The sequence below is a fragment of the Nicotiana sylvestris genome, chromosome 6 (genome assembly GCF_000393655.2).
Source record: "Nicotiana sylvestris chromosome 6, ASM39365v2, whole genome shotgun sequence".
NCBI classification, from domain to species: Eukaryota; Viridiplantae; Streptophyta; class Magnoliopsida; order Solanales; family Solanaceae; genus Nicotiana; species Nicotiana sylvestris.
Genome location: NC_091062.1, coordinates 135,067,582 through 135,090,625, shown reverse-complemented (window position 1 = coordinate 135,090,625; position 23,044 = coordinate 135,067,582). Strand labels below are relative to the sequence as shown.

The following is a 23,044-nucleotide window of genomic DNA, read 5'->3' as shown; positions in this document are numbered from 1 at the left end:
AAAATTTCCGTAGTAGTATTATTTTGTCATAGTTTCTTAGATTGTAGGAAAATAATACGGAAATATAACAATAACACAACTATAATATTATTTATAAGCAGATACATGAATTGGCTTGAGTCGGACTAGGCACTGTCCTAAGAAACTATTTCAACAATGTGAAATAATTTCCTAGGATTAAACAAGCGTTATTTATTTAGAGGATACAAGAATCAAAAAAATATTAAGATTACAAATCCAGCAATTTAAAAGAGGGGAACAAAAGAAATTAAACTACTAAAATAAAAAGAAAGACAACAACGTAAAGTCGATGAAGACCGAAATTAGAAAGAAAGAAGTATGAAGGATTTTTTGGTCTTGCTAATGATGATTTTCTTGTCTAATTGAGAGTCTATTTATATGCACATGTACATGGATCCAGCATGGTGAGGGAAAAGACCGTGCAAATGCAATTGCCACTTTTCAAAAGCATTTTGCCATTTATCTCATAGCTTCTAGAAGGGTTGCCACATGGTTTTGGTTAAGACATTTGTCAACAAAAGACTTTAAAATATTGCCACAGCTAGAGACATGAAAATGCAAATGAACCTCTGCAAATAGTATTTTTAATGACATATTTGATATAGTATATGTTTCATTGATCATAACTAGACATATCTTATTTTGCTCTAGTACATCATTTTTTTCCCTGCGCGTATAAGTTGCTTAAGAAAATTATAAAATAGCTTGTTAAATATGAATTTCGTTTATTAATAGCTTAAAGAATCAGGGTAAGTTCCGTTTTTTTGTTGCATTTTCAATTACTCTGATAATGAGTTTGGTCGATGATGAGGAAAAAGAGTAAACAACCACTGTTAATCATTTTTGGGAGTTGGGGTAGTAAAAGAAACAATAAAAATTAGAAAGTATAGTAAAATTTATGTAGAGTTTTTTTTTTTTGGTATAAAAGATGACTTGCATAAATTAAAAGTTGCTTACAGGGGATTGATGCTCATGCACCATAGTACTTATACTAGCACTAAATACATTATCACTGATAGAGGCTGCTGCTATCCTATCTATTGCCAAAACAGTATTGGCAACAACCTCATTAGCTACACGGTTACTAACAAAACATGTTTTCCTATCGTGAGAAGCAACTTGTTGTGCATCTTGTATAGATACTAGACGTTGAGTAGTTGTTCCCATTTGATATGCCTGCAGTTGAGCTGATACAATAAGCGGTGGTTTAACAAAAATTTGCAGCATAACCTGATCTTGCATCCTACTTCCTAGCTTTGCAAGTAGGTCTGCTAGTCCATTTTGTTCTCTGTACACATGTCGAACTGGTGGATCATGTAGCATCCTGAGGAGATGCTTGCAGTCACAAATTAGATTAGTGTACTTAGAATTATCTGTATCTAAAAGTGTGATTACCTCATGCGCATCCGTTTCAACTTCCAACGGAATTAGTTGCATTTGCAAAGCGAGACTTAGCCCCTTTATGCATGCATGCAGCTCTACAGTGATACAATGTACATGTGGGACCTGGACAACAAAGCCCACCATCCAAGCGCCTAAGTGGTTCCTAACTACTCCTCCAATTCCATCAGTATCTGTTTCGGAAGATGTTGCCCCGTCTGTGTTTAATTTGTAATAGTTAGGCTACGGAGGTATCCATTTAAGGTTCAGAGGAACTTTTTTATGATGCGTATGTTGTGATGCTTCCATATAGGCGAACTCAATAGTTTGATTTAAAACTAGATGTGGACTTGGTTTTAGCGAAGTGTGTTCATATAGAATCTTATTTCTAGTAGTCCAGATATTCCAAAGGCTTAGTGACAAAAAATGCCTATGTTAACTTTATGGGGAAGTTGGAGAAGGTTGGAGTGAATTATTTTATGTAACTATTGGCTTGTGGGGCCTATGTGCGGGAGTTTACAAATGTAATCACTCAGCCCTATCGAAATTCAATATTGTTGAGCATTAGAGCAGGTGAGGAATATATGAGTTATAGTTTCTGGTGTGTCTGGACAGATAGGACAAGATGGTATTGCAGATATGCCTATATAATGGAGGTAGTGGCGCGTGGGAAGCCTATTATGTTGTAATAGCCAAATGAATGTTTTGATTTTTGGCTGGATTGGCAGTGCCCAAATCCATTTGAAATCGTTTGTTGTGATAGGGAGTTGGGTTTTATTATTAGCTAGCTCCTTATACATAGTTTGCACAGTGAATTGTCCATTGTTTGTAAGTGCCCAAAAGAATTGATCTTGTTGTTGTGTATAGTTAGAGAGGTATTATTTATTGACAACGATTTTTATGTCCGCAGTAATTTCAAACGGGAAATTTGCCCAGTTCCATCCCTGATGAGTGAGTACGTGAGACAGTGGAACTTTGTCATGAAACTGTGGCAATGGTCCTATGAACATGGATCGCAAAGGTGTTCCTGATTTAAGCCATGGATCAGTCCACAACTTGATATGGTTCCATGTCCCCACTCTCCACTGGATACCCAATTGACAGCGATTTCAACCTTTTAAAATATTACGCCAAGTTAATGAGAAATTAGCTAATGATTTTAGTGGGAGATATTTATCCAAAGAGCTTGTGGTTTCTGAAAGATCTTCCAAGCTAGGCTTGCTAACAAAGCATTATTCTTAGTTCTTAGATTTTGGATATTTAATCCCCCCTTTACTGCAGGAGTGGTAATGTACTCCCATTTGATAAGATGTAACTTTTTCCGTGTATTAGTAGTACCCCACAAAAAGTTTCTTTGGTAACTCTCCATTTTGTTAATTATGTTTGTGGGAATATCGATGTATTGCATGACATGATTGGGGAGGGAATTGAGTGCAGATTTTATTAAAGTAGTTCTTCCCGCCATAGTCAAGAATTTGGTCTTCCATCCAGCTAGACGGCCTTTAAAGTTGTCAAGTATGAATTGAAAATCAGTCTTACGTGGTCCATTGTGAAATATGGGAAAGCCTAAATATTTGCCAAAAGACTGGCCTTCCTTCATTGCAAATGATTGCAGCACAAAATTTTTAGTTGAATCGGAGCAATTTTTTGAGAAAAAGATCTTAGATTTTTGGAAGTTGATTTTTTGGCCCGAGTTTTGATTAAAATGATTGATAACATCAATAATAGCATGACAACTTCGTGTATTGGTTTTAGAAAGAAGTATGATGTCATCGGCGAAGAAAAGATGAGAGATATCTGGACCCTTTTTTGAAATACGGATAGAATGCCAGTGTAGGTAATCTACTGACTGTTCTATCATACAGGAGAACATTTCCATACATATTATAAATATGTAGGGAGACAAAAGATCCCCTTGACGAATGCCTCTCGATGGACTGAAGTAGGAAGTACGGGTTCCATTAATCAGTATTGATGTAGTTGTAGTAGTAATACAAGACATGATTAATTGGATTATTGAGTTAGGGATGTTAAAATAAAGAAGAATATTTCTGATAAAAGACCTCTCTAGGCGACCAAAAGTCTTTTCGAGGTCTAACTTTAGAAGCATGTAACTAGTTTTTCCTTTTATCTTTTTAAAATGATTATAATTTCCTGAACTATTATGGCATTGTCTGAAGCCCTCTTTCCCTGCTGGAAGCTAGTCTGTGTTGGACCGATAATTGTTGAAATCACAGGTTTTAGTCTATTAATAAGAATTTTTGTGATTAGCTTGTAAACAGTGTTGCACAAACTTATAGGCCTATATTGTTGGATTGTATTCGCGTGCTTGACTTTGGGAATTAGGCAAATGTAAGTATAATTAAGGTCTGAAGGAACTGCCTTATCAAGGAAAATTTGGTGACAAAATTGCTTCACCTTAGGGCCTACTTCGTTTCAGTATTTTTGGTAGAAATAAGGATGTAGGCCATCCGGGCCAGGAGCTTTGTAAGGTTGCACGAGTTATTTCAACGTCATTAAGAGGTACCTCCAATAAATGAAAATCATTAGGGCTGATTGTATTTGAATGCACCTGACAAATGTCATTGGAAGATTGTGTGTGTTTAGTAGTAAACAATTTTTGGTAATAATCCAAAATTTGTTGATGGATCTTCGCTGGGTTGAAACACTAGTTACCTACCGTGTCCTTTAGAGCAGTTATCCTATTTTTCCGGCGTCATTGAATTGTTGACACATGAAAAAACTTAGTATTGGCATCGCCGTCGTTGAGCCAAGCTAGAGTTACTAAATAATATTATTAGTAAAATAGCATCAAAAACTTAAAATACAAAATGTCACTATATAAATTTTAAAATATGAGAGTATTATTTGGCCCAAGACTCTTGGGCCAAGAGTGTGAAATGAGGAAATCAAATGATATTGGATTGTGTGAAACATAGCGAGCGTGATAAGGACACTAACGGATTATTCACGCACCTAAGAAATTATGCTTTGGACCATAGAACCATAATATGCCACGTGCGTATTTGAACGTGCTCATTTGTTGCTCATCCCATTGAGGTAAGAAAAAAAATTTCACTCGCTTGCAATGTTACCTTCTTGGAAAGCTATTGTGGGCTCAGTCATCACGCCAAAAAAAGTAAAAATAAATAAATAAATAATCATAATTCATAGGGAAAGTTCAAAGTCTTCTTCTTCCTTGCCCTTCACTCTTTTCCTTTCTGTGGTTATCTCTCAAAACCCCAAAGTCCTCTTATCAACTTATGCTTTGATCTGTGCCTTATTTAACTGAAGCTGCTTTGAGGTAATTTATTATTACTCGCATGGCTTTGTTAATTCGTTCAATTTTAATTACTGGGTATCGGAAATTGAGCTTCTTTTACTATTTGGAGGACTGGCTAGTTATTTTTTACTATTTGGTTGGTTATAGAGTGGTTTCGGGAATAAGGGATAATTAAGTGAAATTTTTGAATTTGTAATATGGTTATTATTTTTTATATTGAACATGGTGATAGATTGTGGTGGGATTAGGGGAAGGAAGCTCTTTTCAGTGTTGGGTTTGAGATGTTATTCTCAAATTTGTTTAACAAAGGTGGAAATTTTGGGGTTTAGTCCCCTCTTGTCTCTGAGCTGCTGTTGAAAGTTTATTAATCAATTAGTATGAAATTATAATCGGGGACTAGCCAAGTGGAAAGCTGGAAAAACAGATATTGGTATCGATGCCATACTAAACCAAACGAGCGAGACATTGTATTTGTGATCGTCACTGAGTTGAAACAAAAATCAGAAAAATGTTAGAAGAATAAAGAAATATATAAAATAGTAAAGAATCAGAAATATTCCGAGTCCACAATTTTCTTGTGCGTCCTTAAGGAATTTTAACCCCCTCACACGTTGCCAAGGTAATGGATTAAATCCTCCCAGGATAAAACGGAATAAACCTTCCTGCAACAGTGGCAATACAAACTGCAGGATACCAACGAACTCAAAGAACGGAGCAAAATCACACTTACGAATTTGAGAGAGAGAGACTGCGAATTAGGATGCAGTATATTCAGAAAGAAAGAAGTTCTAGAGTCTTTTTCCAATTCCAATTCCAATTCCAATTCCAAATCCAAATCCAAATCCAAATCCAATTCCAAATCCAAATCCAATTCCAAATCCAAATCCAAATCCAAATCCAAATCCAAATCCAATTCCAAATCCAAATCCAAATCCAAATCCAATTCCAAATCCAATTCCAATTCCAATTCCAATTCCAAATCCAAAAGCCCGAGCCGAGCGAGCGACGACGACGGCGCGAGGGTTCATTCTCTTCAACTCCTTTTAAGAGCTTTAAGAAGTGAATCTATATATAAGCACATAAATGTGATTGTCCCTCACCAATGAGGGACAAAGTGCAAGACAAAAGTTCACTTCTTCAAATTTTCATTTTCCCTCCATTTTATTTCCCTCCATTTCCAATTCACACTTCTTCTCTTTTAAAGCCCAATGGCTTAAAGTTCAACAGTATTGTCTCTAATCTCTATGTAGCATTTGATTCTCAGCAGTGTAAGTCAAAGCAGGTAAGGTGATCATTTGGTGTTAAGGGCTTTCTTTAGGTTTTTCTCCAGTTCCAACCAAGAGGTTGTGAGTTCGAGTCACCCCAAGAGCAAGGTGGGGAGTTCTTGAAGGGAAGGATGCCGATTGTCTATTTGGAAACAGCCTCTCTACCCAGGGTAGGGGTAAGGTCTGCGTACACACTACCCTCCCCAGACCCCACTAGTGGGATTATACTGGGTTGTTGTTGTTGTTGTTGTTGCATATGAGATTAGTAAGTCAGAATGCTTGTTGCTTTTTTGCTTGCTTTGTTAAAGTGGAGTAATGTTTAAGGTTTTGTCTTTTGACAGATGGAGGACGGCAAGATGTCTGAGGATATTTTGACTTCAGCTGCGGCATTTGTTGAAGGTGGAATTCAGGATGCCTGCGATGATGCCTGCAGCATATGTCTTGAAGCATTTTGTGACAGTGATCCTTCTACGGTACATAGTTCACATTATCCCGTGTTACTGTGAACAGAATTGGCTTTATAATGGAGTAATATAATTTTTCAACTTGCAGGTGACTGGTTGCAAGCATGAGTTCCATCTTCAATGTATTCTTGAATGGTGATCTAAATATTCCCTATTAATTAGATATCTCATGTCTAAATTGTTCTTTCACTCATCTCTAGGATGCATAGTGCTTGGTAATGACTTCCCAAAAAGGTGACATTTTGTGGACATTGATGGCTGCCTAAGGGCCTTTATTGTTCCTCTAATGTTATAAAGATGAGTTGTAGGCTTTCTTGCGGAAAATTAGAATGCTCTATGAAGTGCCTCTGGTGGGAACACACAAACTAGATGTAGAGTATTTTGACAATGTTAAAGATCCAAATACTGCAATTAAGAATGTCATTGGGCTTCTCAATTAAAAAAATGACATGAGGCTTTTGGAGTTTGTCTTTTCTTCTGATATATTCCTTTGTTACCCAACTTTTGGGTTCCATGGTTTTCTTGGAGGATTATGTGCTCCTACTTGAGCAGTTCACTTGAAGATGTAAGAGAAAGGCGGTCATTATGATTTCAGCATTGTGATTCGTTCTGATTAATAAGATACCCATAAATAAACGATGCTTGATGTTGCTCACTGATTGTATAGATGATGTAGAATGTAATCACAATTGATGACCGTGAAAAGGGTGTAACATCCATAGTTTTTATCCATGATTTTTGGCATTTCATCTTATCTATTAAGCTTTTATACCCAACTTCCTGCAAAGGAGGCCCAAAGAGCAGGAGGGGGTTTGTTATTACCGTTTCCTTCTTGTGTCTGTTTAGGACGATAAAAGAGTGAGCAAAATAATGACAAATGACTTCTTGATGCACCAAATATCTCCTATTTAACATTGTTTCGACCAAATTTCATTTGGAAGGTTAAACTTAAGTGGCATTGATCAATTCATGATTGTATCCGCTATTTCTGATATTAAAATTAGAAAAAAGGTAAAATTGGCGCATTTGATTTTCTCTTCTTCTTTTTTTTTTTAAAAATTTAAATTGTTGGAACAAAGTTTTATTCCTTCAAATTTGTATTTGTCATGGAAGATTATCAGTTGATAGATTATGAATTTTTGGATCTTTGGCTGTATATGCTGCAAATACTGAGACTAAAGGCACGAATAGAGCTTAATTTGAAAGCACTAATATCTTGAATAATTTTAATGTATGTGCTGTAGGTGTCAGCGAAGCTCCCAGTGCCCCATGTGTTGGCAGGCTCTCAGCTTGAAAGACCCTAACAAGTTCGGTCTTATTCTCAAATCAGCCACTTGTTTAGTTGTTTATCAGTTTATGATCTTTCTTAGTCCTCCTTCAATGCTGTTGATACATGTGCTTCTCTTTCAGCCAGGAATTGTTGGATGCAGTAGAGCACGAGAGAAACATCAGGATGAATCCTCCTAGAAACACCACAATCTTTCACCATCCAACTCTAGGAGATTTTGAATTACAGCATGTTAGCATTTCTGAAGTCCGCGAAAGGTTTTTCTTCTTATAAGCTGTTGATGATCCATTTTGTGACATAATCTTGTATGTTTCTTTCACAGTTACCTGTAAGTGCAACTGATTCTGAACTTGAAGAGCGTATCATTCAGCACTTAGCTGCTGCCGCTGCCATGGGAAGGACACGCCACCTTGCCAGAAGGGAAGGTCAGCGAGGTAGGTCATCAGGTCAAGGTCGTCCCCACTTTCTGGTGTTTTCAACTCATCCAAATGCTCCTCCTGCTGCTGCTGCTGCTTCATCTTCTACTCAAAGGAGTGGGGGTGGACCCACTCCTGCAGTCTTGGTTTCTGGTCAGGATTCTCCAATTGTTGCTGTCGGAGAAGGTTCTGGACAACTAGTCACTCAACCATCTTCTTTTCAAGCTGATCAGGTTTCTGCCTCTGGGTCAGGATCAAATGCTGCTGTTAATCAACTTGGGACTTCGTCAAATGATAGGTGTGTTTATTTGTCAAGCTTGGTTGAGAGTTTTGATGGTTCCTCTTTTCTTTTGCTCTATGTGGGTTACATAATTACAGTCATGGGAATGGATCCTCCAAAAATAAAATGGGTTTGCAATAATTACCAAAAGAAAGCTGGCACCCTCACCCTTTCTAGATAGGGGCACAACAAAAAGGCCTTCTCGTGGATTTTTCCCTTTTTGATAGCTATATCATTTTTCTTAATTCCCGATCATGAAGAGTTGGTGAACAAGATGCAAAACATATCTTAAATCTTGAATTTTAGGGGGGGTTAAGGCCAAAGAACAAAAGACAAATACGGCCGATATATTCTCTTATTTTACTTATTATTGAGTTTTGGTATTGTAGGAGGACTCTTTTTCAATCTTCTCCTAACCATCAAGACAGAGCCGGACCATCAGATTTTCAGTCTTTTTCAGAATCTATAAAGTCTCGACTTAGTGCAATGTCAATGAGGTATCTGGAAACTCTAATATCATCTCTTATAATTGTTCAGGTAACTTCTGAAACATCAGAAAATGTTATTTGTTTGTAAGCCCTATTTACTTGTTTTTATCGTCGTTTTTTAGATACAAAGAATCTTTAACGAAGAGTTCAAGGGGTTGGAAGGAGAAATTTTTCTCTCGCAACAGTTCGACATCAGACCATGGTCTGGAATCTAGGAATGAAGTCAGTGCAGCTGTTGCCACTGTATCACACCTGATGGAGCATCTGGAAACCACAGATAGCAGAGCCAGTTCTGCTGAATCAAATATATTGGAGGAGACTTTACCTGCTGGACGTGCTGAGCAGCATATACCTGAGATTGATGATACCCATTCTTTAAATGAGGATAATAGGCAAGCCCCATGTGCTGCAAGTTCTGGTTCAAACTAAGTTTTGAATGAATCAGAGCATTTTCTCTTAAAGGTAACTTGTCTTCTCTAAAAGTTCCAATTCATTTTAGTCTCTCCAAACCCCCCCCCCCCAACCCCCAAAAAAAAAAAAAACCCAAATAAATTAAAAGAAAGAAAAGAGAAACCTATAACAAGGGTAGAAAGAAATTTAGACAAAAAGAGAAGTTTTCTCCATGAATATTATATGCTGATGGCTTTGTAGTCCCCAATGACTTCAGGGCTCTTAGCACCTAGTGCTGCTAGATATGATGATAGGAGCTGCCTATTGTATGTCAAGTGTATACTGATTGACACAGAAAAGCGTTGTTGTGTCGAGCAAGTTGGTATAGCAGTATAGCATTGAGTAAATTGACTGACCTTAATTGTTACGTGATCGACATGACTAGAAGGTATCTCTATTATGAGATGTATATTTTGGTCAGTGTCGGTATAAAGAAACCATTGCTATTTTGAGGATAAACTTTATCCTTATCTTTGTAAATTTCAGATGCACCACCAAAACTTGTATTTTTGGTATATAAAAGTGCATTGGGAGGCTTGGAACACATGCTAGAGTTCTTGGACTCTCATATGTAAATTGTGAAGCCTTAGAATTCCCAATCACTTTGTAGCATGTTATTACCTTGTTGGTGCTACGAAATTAATAAATATTATTCTAGCAATAAAAAATATGGAGAGAAGAGACCTTCAATTAACAAGAATTTGATGTATGGTGTCTGAAGAGGATGGTAGATGATATTATAATCAATCTAGTACCAGTGTGAAACCTTACAATTGAGTTGATTTATATGGGGATATGAGTAGTAGGCTAGTGGTCCCACCCCAAAAATGTTTTGAAAAAGAAAAAGAAAAAAAGTTGGTTTATGTAGTACAGTTGCTTTAGCTAAATGTTTTTTTGCTTTCCAGGAGCCGTTTTTTCCCTTTATATTTTTCTTTATTATGTTTTGAGTTTTTTATCTATGGTGGTGATGGCATGACCGGACTATCAATGGAGGAGTATGGGTTTTGAAGTAGCTTACATGGTGTGAGCCCTCATCCTTCAGCAGTTGGTTAGGGATCAAATCTGACTGTGCCCTCTATGAACCCTGAGAACCTTGTTGTGGATGTAGCCTCTTGAGAAAAGCCCTTCTGCTTTTACGAGTATGGTCTAGAATGGTTTTCTTTATATACATTTTTTCCTGTTAAAGGACTTCAAAGTTGCTGCTGGGTGATAAATAAGTAGAGAACCCAATGATGTGATTACTGTTCTTCAGCAGTAGTGGGGTTCTCTTTGGCCTTTTTTCCCCGAATGGCCTAGGGCATTTAGAAAATTGAGCTTGTATATTATATCATGAGTATAGTAAATTTAAAAAAGAAAAGAAAAAAGAACGCGGGGCAGGAAAGGTTTCTTAATGAGTTGTTTGGTAGCAATTTGCATGTTCGATGCATAATACTGCTTCCTCTAGATTGATTTATATGCTTTTCAACCTAACACGCAGTTACAATCTTATGGGGGAATTTAGCGATCCTCCTCTTGCTCTGTGCCCCCTTAAACAAATCTGTGATCTTTGCCCTTGTGACAACTTTACTATGTGTCTTGAATTCGTTTATCTACGGACATCCTTTCAGACTTTGAATTACTGCTCTTCCCTTGTCCGTAGGTTCTGCAGTGCACTGTCTAATAACTTTGTGGAAGATTCCATTTTTATATCATGGATATTTTGAACTTCTAAGAAGCTTTGGCTAAACTATGTCGCTTATATGCTAGGAATAGAAGTAGTTTGCAGAATTGCTCCTGATGGTTTTCTTTGAAAGTTCTTACTTTCGTAGTGAATTGTTGTGACCAGACAGTTCTTGGATAAGTTGATAAGGCACTGATAAATGCTAAAGCTAAAATCTTTTGATCACAGTTTCCAAAGCTTGGTTAGTTTCACCATCATGAAGAACTTGTCCATCTATACGGTTATTATTTTCTGACCAATATCAAGCCCTTTTGAAGTGGTCTTACTAACACCAAAGACAGAAGTTTTTGGTGTCTTCCTATGACTTCCTTTTAGCACTATACAGTACAAACCTGAATTCTTCTAATCAGCTAGCTGAAGGAAGCTTATATTATCTGCATTTTTCTTGCAGTTCCTTACATGCTAACATAATTTTTGTTTTTTTATTTTGTGTGGATAAACAACGTTATCTGTCTATTACAATGAATTTTTCCCTGCTGCAGGTGAACTTCCTGCCAACACCAATGATATATGGTTTGCATCTTATTGGATATGTGGTAAACCCTAATACGTTGAAGTGCAACACTGAAGGTAGCCTGCTTCAATAAAATAGGAGGGATGGATGTTATCATTTGGTCCAAGCCGTACATATGTATGATAATATAGATGTAAATCGGCCCATTCTAGATAGTGCTGATGAATACAACTGTTTTCTTTAATCTTACATGAACCCTCCTTTGTAATCTTCTTTAGAAATTGTTGGACAGTTACTTGACCAAATCTTTTTTGGATCCAGTAGCACTGCATGTTCACTTTTAACACAGTTTTGAGTAAACGTTGAATATGTATATTGATTAATCATTTTCAAGGTGCCTTTACTTCTGTAATGTTTAGATGTATGACTTGTGATCGCATAAGGAGCCTTCCTATCTTTGTACGCACTAGAGCTTTATCTTGTAAAAGCTTTTTGTGATTTCATTCTTTTTTCTTGCTAAGTTTTTTATCTAGAGTTTTGTGTATTGGCTTGCAAGTGATTACACAAAAAGGCAGATGAGACGGGTGGCAAATCAAGTGGTGTTTACTCTTTACTTTTTCTATTGTTATTTTGAAGGGCAAGATGTACATAATTATATACTCCTGTGTTTTTCCAATACACAGTTGCTTGATTGAGTTTGACTTATGCAACTTGTTCTCGACGGCTTCCAAGGTCTCTATTTTCCAATCAAGGCGGCTTGATTGCGCTGTGGATCAATCAAAAACTCATTGATTTTGTTTCATCCCATTTTATTTATTAGGACGAGAAAGAGGCTGTGTGAGTCACTGGGGCTATGGATTGAAAAATGAAAAAGCTTCGATCCAGACTCGCAAATAAATGGGGAAAAAAATAAAAATAAAAATAGCCAGATTTACAACTGGTAATTGAAAAATAATCACAGTTTTAAAAGTTAATCGAAATTTTGCAACTTTTTCATGTAAAGATAAAATCTGGGAAAAAAAACATCCTCAAAATTCGAAAATATTCTAACATAATATGATGGAGTTTGGATTTTTTTACATATGAGCTTCCAGCATAATGTATTGGAATTTTATAATGTGTCGGAATTCCAACATAATTATTTTCACCAAATAAATAGGAAGCGAGGCGAGGCCTCCGTTAAAAGGAGAAAAAGAGGGGGTGGGGCTTCATTCTAGGGAGTTTCCTAACACAACTTTAGAAAGGAGAGAATTTTAGAAGCACGCTTTAATTTGTCTCACACAAAAGCAAAAACAGCGAACCTTGTATAGTTTAGTGCAAATAACAACGGGTTGGTCTCTGAAACCAGAGGATTGTTCTAAAACCAGCTTCCAAAAGAATAAAATGTCCAGAGAGGACAGAGTCGTCTGGTCTTCTCTCTGTCAATCAGCTAAGAATGCCACAGCACCATTTGCATTACACAGCTGGTCACCAAAAGTACAGAGACAGAGAAGCTACATACTGGAAGCAGACTGCATCAGGATAGCAAGACAATCTGAATAATGAGACTACTCGAATTTCTTAATTAGAGAGAGGTCAGTTAGCATTTTCTCGATTGCTTCCTCATCAAGTGCGCGTCCCCTATTCTGTAAACACAGGATGTCACTTAGCCCGAGTTTGATAAAGAGAAATAAGAAGATTTACTGCTGGATAACAGTTAAGGAAAATGAAAACATTTAGGATTTGACTCCGAACAAAAGCTCATTTTTCTAAAGATCCTTCAGCCTTCTGGTGAACCAATATTAGGACCGCACACAGGACGTACAAGCAGCTCTAAATAAGGTTGATGCTATGCCTCAAAACAAATCAAACACCAAATAATACACAGTGAAACTAACAGATCAGAATTTCAAAACCAGCCACGAAATGTAAAAACTCTTGAACGTTAAATCCCTTAGTAAGACAATCAAAAGCCACCTTATTGGTGCAGAAAATGTTTAAGTCCATATCAAGCACTTTGGTTGTGTTCTTTAAGTTGATAAAATTCTGAAATTACTACAACTCTAGATATCTGCAATCCTATAATTCTTATTTTAGAATCTGGAGTTTTCTATCAGATGAATTACTACAGAACAACACCAAATGTGGTGAGAAACCAGACATTATTTTCACACAAGTCAGAAGTGCATGCAGCTGAAAGCTAGGCAATGAAATACACCATGGAAACCACTCCCAAAATGTTTAAGACAACAAACGGAGATTTGTAGTGATTTGACATGGCTTAATAACACTTCCAAGTCCTTGTCGTGATCCTTTTTTCTTAAACTTCACACATCTCATGTCAAATACTAATTTATATATATATATATATATATATATATATATATATATATATATACACACACACACACACACACACATTGCTTGTACACCTTTATGCAATACTTATATATTGTATAATGAACACATAAGGTAACATAAATACACTGTATAACAATGTATAAGAGGTGTATATACACCTTTATGTAGACTTTCTCTCATGTCAAATAATATATATATAAACTAGTTACTTATCCAAAAACACATTATATGGACAAGCTGTCTGGCTTAAATAAACATGATGACAAATTTGAATCAGCTGGTCATTATTTCTAGCTCAATTATCTGTCATGCTTGGCCATGTTGATTGAGTTTTAAACAATGATCCTGGTCTTCACTCTTCAGTAAAAGCTAAAGGCAATAGTTCAGAAATAGATTGGGTAACAAAACCAGGCAGTGGAGGCACAGAGAGAAAGAGTATTGTTTTATCTTGCTTGATAGATTGACCAAAAATCTACTAACGTTGAATAGAATGACACGTGAGTACCTTGATGGATGGGACCATGGCGATACCTTCCTCAACAGTCTCGGGGCAAAGATTCCCCAGAACACAGAGCTGCACAATATCAAAATTATAAACTACAGTTTCAATGAAGATAAAAACAGAAATACAAGGATAAAGTAATTTAAAAAAATTAAAAAGGACAGATACTTACCTCGAATTCAGCAAGTGGATACCTACTAAGGATTCTGAATTGAGGTTAAGGTTTACATTCTATGAAAGGACTGGTTCTTGTATTTTCACATATGCATGAATGTCAAAAAGAGATATACTGAAGTTTTTCACTATAAGCCACAGGTAGGAGGATACTCTCGAGCTTGTCTAACAGCATCAGGGTTCTTGTACCGACTGAAACGCTTCACATATTGCAGTGACTTTTCAAATACCCTAGACGACAAGGGTAACCAATTAACCAAACTTGAGAACGTAATAGCTAAGCACATATTATCTCTCCACACATATTTAGATGTCGAAAACGTAAACCACTTCGTTAGACTCCTGCTTCCTTTCTAAGCGGGGGAGAGGGAGAGACAGAGAGAGAGCATATTTCAATATCAGGGCAGCATAGTTTCCCTTAAGAAAATCTCATTGCATTTTGCCTTAAATATGAACATGAAAATTCCACAAAGTGGTTGTTAACGGTGATATGAAGGAGGACATTTACAACTTATCACAGACACATTGTGAAAGGAGCAGATTACCCATTCTCTTATGAAATACTAATACTTTTACTGATGTGTGGGGGAAAACGATACAAGAGGTATACCAAAAGAGTAAAGAACCTACACCAAAAAATGATTCTATAGGAATCTCAGCCAAGCACAGAATACCAACTATTTCATATCAGATAATCCAGTTTGCATTTTAAAGAATCTACTGAAGCATGGCAAAGTCTGAGCATTTACTGACATATCCTGGGCATCTAGATTTATACACATACTGTGAAATCTGATTCGTTGGATCTTCAGACATCTGTTGAAGCTGCTCGTACTTGTGTTCAAGAATCAACGCGACTTCACAATTCATTAGACATTTCGCCTTCAAAAATTCTGAAACCAAAGTAACAAAATTTTTTATTGAACTTCATCAACAGATATGCTGTTTGTATGCTTACAAGCAGGAGAAAGACTACAGAGTTTAAACGATTTCTACCATGAATAGCTGGAGTAAAGCTGGAGGGATGTGGGGTGGGGTGGGGGGTGAAGGGCCAATATTCTTCTCAGTGATTGGCTAACAAAGGGTGGGGGCACACAATTAACCACTTCCATCCGGCTTCGCAGAATGAAAATGTGAACGGAGAATTTGTTTTTTAGCTTATAACTTTAGGATTTAATATTGAAATGGATTCAGAAAAATTATCTTCATACTTAGCAGAGTATCTTCATGTCAACTCAAACTCTTTATGTTCACGTGGTCCACACAACTGCTCAAGGAGTGATTTCCCAAGTTCTCCTCCTCACTCCTCTTCTGCTTTCAGGGCCCAAATAATGCCTCCACAGAATTTGGCATTACCTAGCAATGGCCAAAAGGATTCAGCACAAGTTCCGTTCACCACGGATGAGAATCTTCAACATCCTCTCCCATTTCTTTGCACAAGACACACCAACTGACAAGCATTCCTCTTCGCTTCCTAAAATTCTCATCCGTAAATATGGCACTCCTAGTAGCTGTCAAATTAGAAAAACTGACCTCCTTCAGAACCGTACTGCCTCACACTGTCTGGGTGGGATTCAGTATACTGGTATAGAAAGACTAACGTAAAAGACTGGCTAATCCACCTAAAGGAGTGCCTCCCCTCCTCTCGATCTTGTATTCCTCCTAAATTTCACATTTCTCAGAGAAAAAGACGAATGCAGTACTAATATAATTTCCTCCACTTCATGCCTCAAAAATAGGCTCTATTCCCCGAACAGATAATTTCATCACCAAACTTATAGAAAACAATTTCAGAGAGTAACTAACAAGTAGGTAATGCTTTTAAGAGGCTCATCAGAATATGGATGCTAAAAAGTTTAAATGAGGCATATAGTGAAGCTAGCATTAATGATCAGCATCTATGTAAAAAAAAAGCAGCCTGTTTCTTTTGCCAAATAAAAACAAATTGTAATATCAAGTATTTTCTCATGAACATTTAAACCAATAGAAAGAATCACATGCACCATATAGTAACCTCAGCCAAATATTGTACTCCATCCTGCATTATACTAGAAAAGATCCTAGACGCAACACCAAACAAAGTGGGGGGGGGGGGGGAAATCATTTAAAATGCTATATAATCCATATTAAGGGGAAAAAAATAGCTTGCTGATAAGACTCGATTCCCCTTTGCATTTATGATTAAAATTGGAAAAACATTCTGTTTTTATGAGTAGAATTTGAGGGGGGGGGGGGGGAGAGATCTTTTTTTAATGGGCTGCATCAAGAAATCGACAATAAGCTATCAAAATACAGTGTAAGCTACCTAAAACCAGAAGTGAGTATTGCATAATGTACAAATTTAAATAGAAGAAATAAATTTTCGAAACAGAAAACATAAAACTTCAACTCTAAATTCAACTAGAAAACAAAAGAACGATATAAGTATTAAAACTCAATTTTGCAGATAATTAAGCTGTTCATACTACAATGATACCGATTTATAAAGTGCGTTAGAAGAAGCTGATTATTTACCATCACCGATTTTGAGCTCAGCAGCATTTTCTTCTTCTTCTCCTGACATCTTTCAGACAAGATCACCTACTAAAAAAGCAGTGAATCGAAGGAGCTAGCCTACTTATAAAAGGCAAAATTCGAGAATTAGAAATTTAGCTTTATGTCCTCGAAAGTTCTGAAAATACTAGAAACGCCACAGAAGAAATCCTTCTTCTGCGAATACTCCCTTAAAGATTAAAAATTCTAATGACACTACAGAGATATCATCATATCACGTTAAGGCCGTATTGTGGTCCGGGCCCGGGCCTAAACGGGCCAAACGGGCATGGGCTTTGGTGGTCCCGGGCCAAACGGGCCAAATTAGTAGAACCAACCCACTGCAGTCCTAAGCCCACATGGTCCCGGGCTAAATGGCCGGACCCGCAGGCTTAAACGGGCTTTTCGTTCCGAGATATTTTTTTTATCTAAGACAATTTCTTGTAAACTATATATGTATATACTAATATAAATTGCTTATATATAGCTATATGTATATATAATTATATATTGCCTTATATAATATATAAGCTATAGATATAGTTCAAATTAAAGTTTACATTTAATACTTCAAATTAAATTTCAATACCTTCAACATAATATTTCAAATTAATCTAACAAACTAGAACATTAAGCATAATACGTCTAATAATTTTAAAATAACACAAATTATCTCAAATCAACTTAAAATCTTAAATACGAATGTCTGGAGAACGCGCAAGACAACTCTTTATATGCCTCCTTAAAGAGCTTGTGCCCTCCTTTCGACGACGAGTGTAGACTAGACCACAGTTCTTGCACTTTATTATGTAAACTTCTTCATTTTCTTCTATCACATTAAAGTGTTCCAAAATAAATGGGTGCAATCTAGAATCACCGGGCATGATTTAACTTGAATTAAGAATTGGAGTTTGAGAAATGAGAGATGAGTGAAGACTTGAAGACTTGAATACTTCAATTTGAGTTTGAGAAATGAGAGAGATTGAAGAATTTGTGAGTAAAAATGAAAGAATGAGGGGGTATTTATAGTTGAGAATAGGGAAAAAGTGTAATTATAAAAAGTTTGGGGTTACAACAAAGTTTGGAAGCCAAATGGCTATTTTTGAAAGTGCCAAACGGCTAAAAATGCAGTCCAACGGCTAAATTTTAAATATCTGACAGTTGTCCCTTTTTTTAAAAAAAGAATTAAAAATTAGCCGTTTGGCCCGATTGAACCGGCCCAGGCCCGCTTGCCGGTCCCGGGCTCACGGGCTTTTTGGTAAGGATCGGCCCGCTATGGGCTTTTGCACCACTAGAGACCGGCCAGTTTGGCACGCGGTCCCGGGCTGGGGCCGGCCCACAATACACCCTTATATCACGTGTCTTATTTAGTGATCTCCCGGTGTTAGTTTTTATTAAAAAAAAGACTGCCTGATATACTAAGCTCCCGTTATGCGCAGGGTGGGGAAGGACCGGATCACAAGGGTCTATAATATGCAGCCTTATCATGTATTTCTGCAATAGGCTGTTTTCACGGCTCAAGCCTGTTATCTAATCTGTATTACAATAATGAATAATGAAACAGTAAACTTTCTGAAATATAAAAGAGAAACAGAAAGTTAGCAGTAACAGAATGTCGACATAATATGTAAAAAATAATTTCGGAATAAATCGAGCCTACTGAAAGCACATCTATGTATATATTAAAGCAAGAAAGTTACCATATATAATTGACATTATGGTTATGCTAAGTGGCAAGCTAATAAATGTCAATAATATATGGTAACTTTATTCTATATTTGACTATTTTAGTTAAATAAAAATATAATATAATATAATATAATATATATATTATAATTAAAATATAATTTTGAATTTATAGATAAAGTTTTAAAGTTCGAATTTAAATTAAAATAAAATTTATCTTTTTTATCATATTATCATACTTAATTCGGTTAATGATCATATGCAATCATGTTAGGAAATTTTGTTATTTTTCTAATTATTTAAATACTACTTCGCCTCTAGCAAAAAAAAACTACTCCATATAACTATAAAACTATTTAAAACCCTAAAAGCATAGTTCTTTGAAACACTGTAACTAGATTTGAATAAAATGAATTTCTTTTAAAATAAATGTAATATATAGCGTACACGTTTATGTTTATCCAAATAACAAAAAAGAGTTTACAAAATCAAATAAAAATTTACTTACATATATAATAAAGTAAATATACACGCTGGAGAAAGAAACATCACAAAATCAGTCAATATTAAAAAAAGTTGTTGTTTTTTTCTTCTTGAGGAATATTTGTTTGAAGAGTCAATTTGCATAAATGGACATCAAGCAAATAACAAAACTTTGGCTATACAATTGCTATCATTAATTTCAATTTAGCACATTCAAGGAATTGAAGGGTATAAGCTGAAACCCTTCATATAGCTGTAGTCAAGCCAATATTGCAAGGGTATAATATTTTTTCCGTTGAAGAATATTAGTTTTGAATCATTAGATTATGTGAAAGTTTTTTTTTCAAACTCATCAAGAGAGAAATTGGTTTCTAATTGATAGTTTCCATAGCGACTTTTTAAGTATAACAAAGAATATATAATAAAAAAAAGTGGTATGGCGTGAAATATTTTTTTTTTAAAATGTAAACAAATTATTTCGAAAAAACTATTTATTTTTTTTACTTCAAAGATAATAAAAAGATACGATATTTTTGAACATTAGTAGAGAGTTTTAAAATTATTATAATAGAAGTTATATAATGGATAAACTCAAAATACCAAAATCTTATGGAATATTTACATAATATCCGGCCATATTTATTGTTTACTTTTTATAGCTAATATAAATAGATGATATACCGACAATGCACAATTATACACATATTATATATGGATTATATATAAATTACACGTCATTCAATTTTTTAATTTAAGTGGTCGGGTGAGCACCTATTTAGGCTGATTAGATAAAGCCAAAAGAAAAATATGAAATAATTTCAACCTAAGGCCAAAAATATAATTAAAGTTCATATGTAGACAATTTTTATTAAAAACTCATCCTTTTATAGTGAAATAAATTAATTTTTTGTAACAAAATAAATAATGACATAAAAATAAGATAAAAGAAAATAAATATTGAAAAAAATGTTAGAAAGATCTAAAAACCAGAAATAAAAGATGACAACAAATTTCTTCTTATGTTTCATCTTTGTTGAGTATAAAAAAGTTGAAAGTTAATCTCATCGATTTCATAAATGTTTTTTTTTCAACTCAAATACATAGATTATAAGATACGGATATCTTAGAATTTTTTTTTAATTTACATTATGTGTCGTTCTTAAAAATCACTATTACTAACAAACTGATATGATATTCGAATTGAATTGGAATGCAACTTGAGTAGTTTGCATTGAGGTTAAGCCAAGTATGGTGTCGAAAAATAAATTGTTTGACAATTTTAAGACAATATATGCAATGTTTTATAATAATAATCAACTAATTTAAACATTTAATGTTTCAAAGAACAAAATTTTGTATATATAGGGTATTGAAAATTCAAATTCTGGGGCTAGAGATATCGATAAACTTAAAGTGGAGTCATACTGAAATAAATCTGGCCAAAGAATCATTTAAATTTTTAGATAGCCGATTAAAGTGAATTTTAAATGAAGAATAATATCTTCACTTGCATCATTATAAAAATAATCATTATTATAATATACATAAAGTTTTAGAAATTAAAATTTCAAAATAGAAATATTTTTTGAAAGATAATATCATACCAAATTAGAGTTCAAGTCGTAGTATAAGAGTCACATCGTAATCAAAGAATCGTTTATATCGTGTCAACCTTTGTGCTTTGCCATATATATGAGTTATTATTTTACTTTGTTGCTATTTTTATGTTCCAATGATACCTATGAGAATAATGCAAAAATAAAATTATCACTACGAGAATTGAGAAAATGTTTGTCTTTTTTCATGTAGTGTTTCTTAATTAATATCTGACAATTATCTATAATTGTTTAGAAGGTTTAAATGTTAAGGTTATTTACATATAATTCAAATGACTCATATATTTAATATGGTTAATGTCAAATATCAAAATGGAGTAAAAGAAAATCACTAGCTAAAGATTTCTTTTTAATATATTTTTAGATAGCCAACTAAAATGAGTTTTGAATTATGAATAATATTTTCAATTACATTATTATAAAAATAATTATTATTGAAAAATAAATTTCAGAAACTGAAATTTTCAGAAAGAAATATTTTTTAAGAGATATCAACACACCAAATAAAAGTTCAATGTAGTAAAAGAGTTAAGTCTTATCCAAAGAGTCATTCATTGTCTCAATATTTGATTGTTTTGCCATAATTATGAGTTATTATTTTGCTTCGTGACTATTTTTAGGATCCAATGACACCGGCAAGAATGGTATAAAAAAAAATAGAAGAAATGGTTAATTTTTTTTCCATGTAGTTAATATCCAATGATCATCTATATTTACTGAAAAAGTGTAAACTTTAAGATTATTTACATACAATCTAAATAACTTAAATATTTGACATGATTAGTGCCGCGCATCCGCGCGGGTGCTAATACTAGTTGTGTCCTTAAGGAAATTATTTCCCTCAAGTACCCAAGGTGCTGGAATATTATCCTTCCAGGATAGAACAACTTAATTCACCAGTGTATTGGTACCAAAAACTGTGATACTTCGAAACCATAGTTGTAAAACACACTGAAAAATTTTGTGTAGAAGAAGAAGAAGAAGATCAGAAAATTTCGTAAGGAAAGATTCTGGGATCAAGACATGTTTAAAGCCATTTTCTTGCACTGTTTCTGAAAAGGTTTGCAACCTTTCAGAAACAGCCATGGCTGTTAGAACATGTGGGAACATTTCCCGTTTGAAATATTACGGAAAAAAAGATTTAAAATAATCCGAGAAAGAAACGGACCAGGTCGTGGATCCTGGATTATTCCGGGTTGAATTTTTGGTTAATTAATTAAATAATTAAAAAAATTTATCCGAAAAGATTAATCAATCAAGTGATCTTTAACCAAATCCGAAGCCGAGCGAGCGATGACGACGGCGTGAGGCTTGCTTTCATTCCAACCTATTTAACACCAAGAGAACTGCTTTCTCAATATAAGCACATTTCCTTTTCTTTCCACCACCAATGAGGGACACTTTCTCTTTCCAAAGCAAAAGGGAACTCACTTTACCTCCACTTTCTTCCCCCCATTTCCCATTCATCAATCTTTTAATCCCAACAGTCCCCACATGAATGGGGAATGGCTATAAGACAAAGGAATGCACGAACGAGTGTGTGATTTACATGTAAGGATTAATTGTATCTGGATAAGTAGGTTTCCCTTTGAACTTTCCATAGTGAACTTATATCAGATTTACTTGGTCAATCTGTAGATTTGATATCTTTGAACCGTCCAGCTTTGTTGTATACCTAGACAACATGATAGCATCATAGGAAGCTCAAATCGATTCAAGGACAAGGATGAAACTTTGAAATCTCAAAGAGGGCCTTTAACAAGATCTCAAGCTTAAAAGTTGCAAAACAAGGTCATTGGACTTCAGGAACGATCAAAGAAGTTATTAGTTGGGAGAAAAAGCTTAAGGATAAAGGATATGAGTTATCTAAGTGTTATAATTATTTTATGGCCCAAATTCATGTCCAAGAAGAGGTGGATTAGATCCCAAGAAACATCTTCTGAAGAAGGTCCAAATCAGGCCACTATTGAGCCAATTTGGCACTTAAAATATGTCCAAATTTGCAGCCCATGAAGTCCTACATAAAGCCACGTTTTATAGCATAAAAAGGACTTACTTGATGTTCAAGAATGATACAATAGTCGTGCTAGATGTTGAGTGCAAGTTGGTGCCAAGTTGCTTGCAAATTTCCTTCAAGATTTCCAAGATTTTCAAGATTCGGCCCAAGATTTGTTTGGGACTTATTTCCATATATTATGGGAT

General features: G+C 35.1%; 2 protein-coding genes across 3 annotated transcripts; one reads left to right on the top strand and one right to left on the bottom strand.

Moving 5' to 3' along the window:
• The first annotated feature begins 4,568 nt into the window (after nucleotides 1-4,568).
• Nucleotides 4,569-11,895, top strand: LOC104233305 (E3 ubiquitin-protein ligase RHF2A-like). 2 transcript variants are annotated; one of them, XR_011400242.1, is made up of 9 exons: nucleotides 4,569-4,705; nucleotides 6,291-6,422; nucleotides 6,502-6,548; nucleotides 7,658-7,720; nucleotides 7,824-7,932; nucleotides 8,024-8,415; nucleotides 8,787-8,934; nucleotides 9,008-9,347; nucleotides 11,538-11,895. XR_011400242.1 is itself a non-coding variant. In XM_009786695.2 (9 exons), the coding sequence occupies exons 2-8, from the start codon at nucleotides 6,291-6,293 to the stop codon at nucleotides 9,312-9,314; spliced, it is 1,158 nt and encodes a 385-aa protein (XP_009784997.1). In that variant the 5' UTR covers nucleotides 4,569-4,705; the 3' UTR covers nucleotides 9,315-9,347; nucleotides 11,538-11,895. The 2 variants fall into 2 exon arrangements, 1 of the variants encoding a protein (XP_009784997.1); XM_009786695.2 differs by having other exon boundaries at nucleotides 8,787-8,894.
• A 639-nt stretch (nucleotides 11,896-12,534) lies between these two features.
• Nucleotides 12,535-17,148, bottom strand: LOC104233296 (DNA-directed RNA polymerase II subunit 4-like). Its single transcript, XM_009786686.2, has 6 exons — nucleotides 17,040-17,148; nucleotides 15,310-15,418; nucleotides 14,679-14,756; nucleotides 14,524-14,557; nucleotides 14,355-14,423; nucleotides 12,535-13,134 (listed from the first exon to the last, which is right to left on the bottom strand). Exons 1-6 carry the CDS (start codon nucleotides 17,086-17,088, stop codon nucleotides 13,057-13,059), a joined length of 417 nt encoding a protein of 138 aa, XP_009784988.1. The 5' UTR covers nucleotides 17,089-17,148; the 3' UTR covers nucleotides 12,535-13,056.
• Between the last annotated feature and the right edge of the window lie 5,896 nt (nucleotides 17,149-23,044).